The sequence below is a fragment of the Hypomesus transpacificus genome, chromosome 13, assembly GCF_021917145.1.
Source record: "Hypomesus transpacificus isolate Combined female chromosome 13, fHypTra1, whole genome shotgun sequence".
Lineage (NCBI taxonomy): Eukaryota > Metazoa > Chordata > Actinopteri > Osmeriformes > Osmeridae > Hypomesus > Hypomesus transpacificus.
The window spans coordinates 14,178,412-14,186,677 of record NC_061072.1 but is presented as its reverse complement, the minus strand read 5'-3'; the positions used below and the strand labels follow the sequence as shown (position 1 = coordinate 14,186,677).

The window sequence follows — 8,266 nt, the reverse complement described above, 5'->3', positions numbered from 1 at the left end:
GGGAAATGCCATGTTTGCTCTAGTGTTGTTAACAACTGAATGTTGTTTTTTTCTTGTAACAAAGTGATAAATGGTAAGTGTGTGTGTGTGTGTGTTTCTTTTGGCAGCCCCCCAGCAAGCTAAGAGGCTGACCCCCCCTGCCATCGCCCTGCGCTCAAAATCAATGACTTCAGAGCTGGAAGACATGGGTAAGCCTGCAGCGGAGAGGGGGATGAAAAAGACAGAGAGAGAGAGAGAGAGACAGAGAGAGAGAGAGAGAGAGAGAGAGAGAGAGAGAGAGAGAGAGAGAGAGAGAGGAAGTGACAGAAAATGAATTTGTGCACTCCAAGGTTCTGCACGATGGCATAAAAAGAAAAGGGAATCTGAATCGTTCATAAAATATGTATCGAGTTGATGTAGAGAGCCAGGTCATTATCTACAGTAGTATTGGTGTGATTTAATAGCTTAATTACTGACAGATGAATGAGTTGGCCTGTGTCATGGACGGCCCTTCTCCAGTGTCGATAGAGCCCCCAAACCTCCGACAGTCCAGCGAGGCAGTGAAAATGCTCCCATACTGAGCAGTTTTACGAAGCCGGTTGGTGTGGTTTTGTATAATGAGCACCAATGTTAACCGACTCTTCTCTCTGTTCTGCTATCCCATCGGACCCCCCACCAGTGGAGAAAGGTGCGACAGGCCTTGCCTTCTGTGATGTCATTGCCATTGTTGTCGTCCTCACCACCACCACCGCCGCCCTCCTCGTCCCCCTCATCATCACCCCTGTCTACATTACTGTTGTCAAAGTACGCTCAGTATCTCATTATCATCGACTGGTTTTCGTGCAGATGGCCAGAGTTGTGGAAAACAACCTATTTTTCTCTTTCTTTCTTGTTTTTCTCTCTCTCTCAAATGATGTACGCTCCAGCGGCCTCTCCCTGGAAGAAGAAAGCAGGTGAATATCTCTCTTATCACATCAGCCCTCCAGCCCTAATTAAGAATCGTTCTCTGGTTTGATCCGTCGAATAATTCCATCTGCTTTTCAGAGTACGAGACCTCGCAGGTGCCAGATAAGAAAAGGACAGTCTATCAGATGGCGCTGAGTAAGACTTCACCCCCCTCCCTCCCTCCCCCCACCCTCCCCCACCTAGTCGGCCCCCTCAGCTTCGCTCCTCCAACCCAGCCTTTTGCTACATAAAGAGGATGTTTGAACTGGTCAAAAAAGAAAACAGCGCTCCATCCATTTGGCTTACTTTTTCGCCGCCCGGGTAATGGACTCTCTCTCTCTTTCGCCTCCCCCCCTCTCTCCGTCTCCCCCCCCTCTCACCCTCCCCCCCCCCTCCCCTCCAGATAAACTAGATGAGATCCTGGCAGCTGCTCAGCAGACAATCAGCACCTCTGATGGCCAGGGCCAGCGGGGTCACGGGGGCAAGAAAGACCGGAGCAAGAGCATCGTCCCTAACGAGGTGCCGCACCCCCCCAGGACACGCCTCCATCTCATTCCTCTATCACATCTCCCCCCCCGTCGCACCATTCCATCACAGCCCTTTATCACATCACTCATCACATCAGTATGATATCCCTCCTTGAGACATTGTGCCTGAAGAAACCTTCTGTTTGACCACCGATACCACAACACGTAATCTTGCTCCAGCAAACTGGTTCATTTTCACATCTGAGAAAAGATTTGTTCATTTACCAGAGTCATTCATCTTTATACGGACCATTCCTTGACTCTGATCACCAGAATACTGTTTGAACCATGCACTTCTTATCCTTGATCTTCTGCTGTAGTTCTGTATAGGCTATTTGTATGTCAAATAAAGCTTCAAAATCTTCAAAATGAATCCAAATATAAAATGTTATGTAAATCTTCTCCCGTCCTCTCCGCCTGCTGCTTCTGTGTTGTGTTGCTGTCTGGACCTGAAGCACGCCTTCAACCAGTCAGCAGCCGGCATGATGGCGCCCGGTCCAGGGTTCGGGTATAACCACGCCCAGTTTCCGCCCGGCCATGGAACTCCGCACGGCGTGATGCTGCGCCAGAAATCAATCGGTACGGCTAACCTGTCTGAAGGCCACGTCCAGGAACAGTTGTAAACAGTGAAAAGTAGCGTTTCCTGATCTCTGTGTCTGTTTGTTGTGATGGATGTCTTTGGCCTAATGCACCAGTTTGATGTGAGGTAGGCTGAATAATGAACCAAGTCAACAACACTGTCTGGTTTTGCTCAGGTGTGACAGAAGAGGAGAGGCAGTATCTTCACACGCCTGCTGTGAAACTGGCCCGGAGCCTGTCAGTCCCGGGCCCCGAGGACATCCCGCCCCCACCTAACACCTCCGCCCCGGAGCCGCCCCTGTCTGCCGGCCCCCACTCTGGCCGGAGAGGGGAGCCGGCCATGGCCCTACCCCCGACCTCCCAAGCCCACTACCAGCACCACTCCCAGGCCTGGGACAGAGGGGCCCCTGGGGGTGTGAACCAGAATGTCATGGCCCCCACCCTGCGCAGGGGAGCCCCCGGTGCCCACGCCGAGGAGCCTGAGGTGCCGAGGAGGGGCGGGGGAAAAATGGGGGGGTTGAGGAGGGGCTACAGCAGCGCCACGCCGCCCACGAGCGCCGCGCCCAAAACGCAGGCGCCGCCAGCGCCGCATCACCCCCAGGCGGCGACCAGGGAGCGGGGCGGAGGGGGGCGGGGGAGGAGGGGGGCGGGGGAGGAGGGGGCGGGCAGGGCGGAGGAGCCAGGCGAGGGGGGAAGGGCGCCCTGATGAAGCAGTCCAAGGTGGAGGACGGGCAGAGGCACCACCGCGGGGGCCAGGGCGCCAAAGGCGGCGCATCCAAGGAGAAGAGCTCAATCCCCATCCCCACCATCATCGTCAAGGCCCCCTCCACCAGCAGCAGCGGCCGCAGCAGCCAAGGCAGCAGCATGGAGGCGGAGCCCCCGCCCGACCCCGACGACCCCGCCTCCCCCCCAGCCTCCCCGGACATCCCAGCCCCTGGGCAGCCCCTGCCCCTGGTCCCCACGCAGCCCCAGCCCCCTCCAGCCTCCGCCCCCCTGCCGCCATCCTCCAGCAGCCCGTCCCTCCCCAGCCAGCACGAGCTGGAGAGCCTGGACTTCAGCACGCAGCTGGGGGCTGCGTTCGTGGGCGCGGCCCGGAGGGACCGGGAGAGGCTGAGGGACATGAGGCGGAGGAGCGCCTCGTTCTTCCTGTCCTCCGAGGACGATGTCCAGGGAGAGGGGGCCGGAGAGGGGGGAGGCGGGGCGAGGACACCCGTCTCCCTGGCTCAGGGCTCCCAGATGGAAGTGCCCGCCCCCCGCCTGCGCCCCTCCAAATCCATCGACGAGGGCATGTTCTCCGCGGACAACTACATCAACTACGCCAGCAGCATGCCGCCGGCCTTCGGCCTGCCCGAGTACTCCTCCCCCATCCTGGGTCAGGATGGCCAGCCAAGGTCGGCACCCTCCAACTACGGCCAGCCGACCACCACCTTCATCCACCCGCTGACGGGGAAGGTTCTTGACCCGTCGTCGCCCCTGGGCCTGGCGCTGGCGGCCCGCGAGAGGGCCCTCAAGGACGACCGGCGCACCCGCCGCGAGGAGCGCCATTTCGGCCGGCAGATGTCGAGCGTGGGCTCGTTCAGCACCCCCGTCCAGACCCCGGCCCCCTCGCTGTTCCCCACGCCGACGCAGTCCGCCTACAACTCCCCCGTCTCTCTCCATCTCACCTCTCCCTCCGCCACCCCCCTGCCGCCCTCCCTGAGCCGCCCGCAGTCGCCACGGATACTGCGCCTGGGAGGGGGTGGCGGTGGGGGGCCCGGGGGCGGGGCCGAGAGGATGGAGAGGGACAAGGAGGGCGGGGCCAGGGAGGGTCTCCGGGTTCGCTTTTCGGAGGACCGAACCAATCAGTACCAGTCCCAGTTTTACCAACAGATTCCCAGGGAGAGAGAGGTGTACGAGAGCAGGGCACCCGCTCAGCCTGTCGGCCCTGCTCCTCAGCCCACCCCTCGCAGACCCTCCTTCCTGCAGATGGAGAGCAGCCCCAATGCCAACTACGTCCCCCAGTACACCCTCCCCGGAGCCCCGGCCCACGCACACGAGCCCAGAGGAGAGGCAGGGGGGGCGGGGGGGCTGGGGCTCATGGTCCTCCCTCCCCCGGCCCCCTCCATAGACCAGGATGACGAGTTTGTCTTTGTGGACCCTTTGCCCCCTCCGATACAGTTTGCCAACGGCGGTTCAGAGAGGGGCCAGAGGGACCTCCAGAGGTACCCACAGCAGCACCCACACCCGGCCCAACACTCCTCCTCAGTCCCACCCCCAGCTCCGCCCCTCCCCGCCCCGAAAGTGACCACGGCCGGGGGCCTCCCCTCCAACGCGCCGCTGCCCTCCCCCCAGGCCGGCGACTCGGCCGCCTCCAGCCTCACCTCCTACGACAGCGAGGTGGCCAACCTCACCCAGTCCGCCCTCTCGCCCTCCCTCCCCTCGCCCCAGATATTCCCCCCATCCACCTCCTCCAGCACCATCCAGCCTGCCCTCTCGCTCCACAGACCCCAGCCCATGTCCCACGCCCACCCTTACTTCAACCCCGGTAACCCGGTCATGCCGCTGGCCCAGGACCGGGGCGCCGCCACCCTCACCACCACCATGACCTACGCCACCACCACAATGACCGCCACGGTCGCCGCGACGACCACCACCGCCGGCGCCGCCGCTTTGGACTACGGCGTACCCTCGGCAACCGCCAAGGCGGGCATGGGCGCGGGCGGCATGGCCGGAGACTATCACCACCAACCTCACCCTCACCATCACCCTCACCCTCACCACCACCACCACCACCCCTCCATGGTGAAGACTGGAGACTGGCAGGACGCCGTGGTGGATTCTGGGATCGAGGAGCTGGACAGCCACTGCAGCAGCGACCACCCCCTGGACATCCTGGGGGTGGGCGGAGCGAGAGGAGAGAGAGGGGGTGGAGGAGGAGAAGGAGAGGGAGAGAGAGGCGTGGAGCACACGGATCCCTACGTGAGCTACACGGGCGGCCAGACGTTCGAGGTGCACCACAACCCCAAGTCCGCCGGCCCCGCGTACCCAAAGACTCCCCCGAGCAAGGAGAGCGCGGGGGGCGGGCGGGAAGGGGCCACGGCAGCGGTCCTCCGCCGGCAGAGCAGCACCAACCCCCCCTCCCTCCACCACCACCCGCACCGGCCGCCCCCCCAGGAAGGCGAGCCCCGGACGGAGGCGGGCGGAGCGGCAGAGGAGAAGAGACGCAAGCCGAGCCGCTCCAAGATGGAGGAGGGCTTCGGCTCCACCCTGGCTGCCTGCCTGGAGAGACCGCAGGGAGCGGCCTGGGGGGAGGCGGCGGAGGCGGAGAGGGGCGGGGGGGTCGCCAGGGCCGGGGCCGGGGTGTCGCTGGAAGGGCGCAGGGGCCCCTCGCCCCTGGCCGGCGTGAAGGCCAGCATCATCAATGAACTGAGCTCCAAGCTGCAGCAGATGGGCAACAAAAGTCTGGAGGAGTGGAGCAACAGTCCCAGGTTGCCCAGCACGCAGAGGTAAGACCGTTGCTTCTAGATGCTTCTAGATGTGTTCGTTTACATGTCGGTCCTTTTTGCAGACTCATCTGTCCAAAGCAACGTGCAGTGCACCTGGTACATGGCTTTTGTCCGTTCTTCTCAGTTGTAACCATATGGAACTTTGGAAACACCACCATCCTCTCTGCATGAGAACAGCTGGACGTGTTTCGTTTTTTTTGTCTCTTTCAGATTTTCGGCGGATTTCTCCGACGTGTTCCAGAGCCCCCCCACGACCCGCTCCACCTCGCCCCTGCCCACCTCCTCCCCCCAGCACCGCCAGCAGATCTTCGCCCCCAACCTCACCGCCACCCCCTCCGTCTCCCCGTCCTCCCAGCCCCCGCTCCAGCCCAACTGGACGCGCTCGCCCTCCCCCCAGATGCCCACCTCCCCCATCCACTCCCACCCCCCGACCTCGCCCACCTACTCCCCGTACCCGACGTCGCCCAAGCACCGCTCCAAGTATCGCACCAAGACGTTCGACTTCAACCCCAGCCCGGAGATGCGCTCGTCCGTCACGCGGCGCCGCGCCCCCAGCCCCCTCATCTACTCCAGCGAACACGCCTCCCCGGCCCCCCAGCGGCCCTCCTCCCTCCCCATCCTCCCCAGCACCCCCGTCTACAGCAACCCCTTTGACTTCCCGGGCCCCCTCACTCCCCCCTCCCCGGGACACCCACTAGGAGACACCTACAACCCCTCCGCCCCTCCCCTGTTCAACCTGGCCGCGACGGCCCCGCTCAACCCCCTGCTGGGCGCCCGTTCCCTCTCGCCCACACAGTTCCTGTCCGGAGCCACCTCCCCCTCCATGCACCTGCCCCCCACCCCGCCCTGCCTCAGCTACCCCCACCTCACCCCACCGCCGCCGGCCAAGCCCTTCGCCGTCAAGCCCCTGTCCTACTGGACCAAGTACGATGTGGCCGACTGGCTGGCCTACCTGAACCTGGGCGAGCACAGGGAGCGTTTCCTGGACAACGAGATTGACGGCTCCCACCTGCCGTCCCTCACCAAGGATGACTTCCTGGACCTGGGGGTGACGCGCGTGGGCCACCGCATGAACATCGAGAGAGCACTGAAGAAGCTGACGGACAGGTGAGGGAGGAGCGGAGCGGAGCGGAGCGGGGGGGGGACAGACTCCTCCCCCAAGGCAGCAGGTTCGGCTGGATGGGGGGCGGGGCCGAGGAAGAGTGGAAGTGTGAGAAGGAAAGGACGGATGGAGAAGGAAAGACGGGTGTAGCTTTCCTTCGTTGCGCGCCAGCTGGGTCCATCCCCCTTCCCTTGGTAGAGTTTAGTCGCTAGATGTGGTCTGATAAGTTACTCTTTCTCTTTATTTGCCATCTCGATCTTTAGCGTTCCATCTTTCACCTCATCCTTCTCTCTTTCTTGCTCGCTCACGCTCTCTCTGTCTCCCTCTCTCTCTCTCTCCTCTCTGTGTCCTCTTTCTACCTCTTTTACTTTCTCTCCCTCCCCCTCTCTCCCCTCTCTCCTTTCCCCCCTTCTCTCTCTCTCTCTCTCTCTCTCTCTCTCTCTCTCTCCCCTCCCTCCCTCCCTCCTTCCCCCCTCTCTCTCTCTCTCTCTCTCTCTCTCCCCTCTCTCCCCTCTCTCCCCTCTCTCTCTCTCTACTTCTCCCTCTGTGTCTTCTCAACCGTCTCCCCACTCACAGCAGTCTTTCTCCTTTTCTTTCCTCTCTCTTCTTATTGGATGTGCTCCCTCCCTCTTTCTCCAGGCTGCCCTCTCCCTCGCCTGTCTCTAGCCCCTTCTTCCCCGAGGCCCAGACTGACAGAGTGAGGGAGGAGGTGACTCAAAGCTGAGAGAATGATAAGATGAGAAGAGATATAGAGAAGACGAGTGCGTGGACACAAGCCGTTTGTTTGTGGGACGAAGGCTCATGATGGACAATCAAGCTGTCAGAGATTCAGTTTGTGTGATGGACAATGACTTTGTTTTTGTTTTTTTTATCAATGGTTGCACGTGTTGGTCAAAAGAGGGTACAAAATGTAAGACTTGCGGTCTTATCTTATAGGGTTCAATTATTACACAGTACAACTACTGATGAAAAGGCTTTTAATTAACATGAACTGATACGTGCTCGCAAGCTATTCGTCCATGCACACGTGCACACACACACACTAACACACGCACACACACATTTGACTGGACATTCTCACTCCATCTGCTGCTTGGCAGCACCAAGGAAAACTTGAAGGCAGAATTGTGAGTTTGAGAAGCTGCTGAAGCTCCTGTCCCAGGAAACAGTTCCTCGAGCGCTGCTGCTTCACAGCTAACCATCAGGGCCCTGTGTGTAGAAACTCCCATCAGATCTGAAGCTGTGGGAGACTATTAGCCCATGGTGTGGTTACAGTCCTACAGACAGCTAGTCAGAGGAAGGCCCTTCATTCAAAAGTTCATGGTAAATAATTACAAAGTAAAGATGTTGATAAAAGTGTTTTGATACCTATAGTGTTATTTGCCCTAATCTCCCCCTAGTGATTTGCCAACAAGCTTTCTATGTATTTTGCAAGAACAACAACACATGCAGTGTACAGTAAAACCTACGTGTAAAAAAAGCGGGACTCATAACGATTATCGTTAATTTGTTTTGTATCGCGTGCTGATTGCAATCATTCATTTGCAACGGGTCAGGGTTACGACATCGAGTCATTTCAATAGTGTTTGTAAGGACAATTTACGAATAATTCAAAAGTGTTGTGAATTGACATTTTACTATTATCAAGT

General features: G+C 59.7%; 1 protein-coding gene across 1 annotated transcript; it reads left to right on the top strand.

Annotated features, from left to right (window-relative positions):
• Nucleotides 1–70: 70 nt before the first annotated feature.
• LOC124475869 (SH3 and multiple ankyrin repeat domains protein 1-like) lies at nucleotides 71–6,956 on the top strand. Its single transcript, XM_047032712.1, has 9 exons — nucleotides 71–188; nucleotides 659–667; nucleotides 906–932; nucleotides 1,024–1,080; nucleotides 1,328–1,443; nucleotides 1,907–2,030; nucleotides 2,207–2,650; nucleotides 2,686–5,515; nucleotides 5,726–6,956. Exons 1-9 carry the CDS (start codon nucleotides 71–73, stop codon nucleotides 6,624–6,626), a joined length of 4,626 nt encoding a protein of 1,541 aa, XP_046888668.1. The 3' UTR covers nucleotides 6,627–6,956.
• Nucleotides 6,957–8,266: the final 1,310 nt, after the last annotated feature.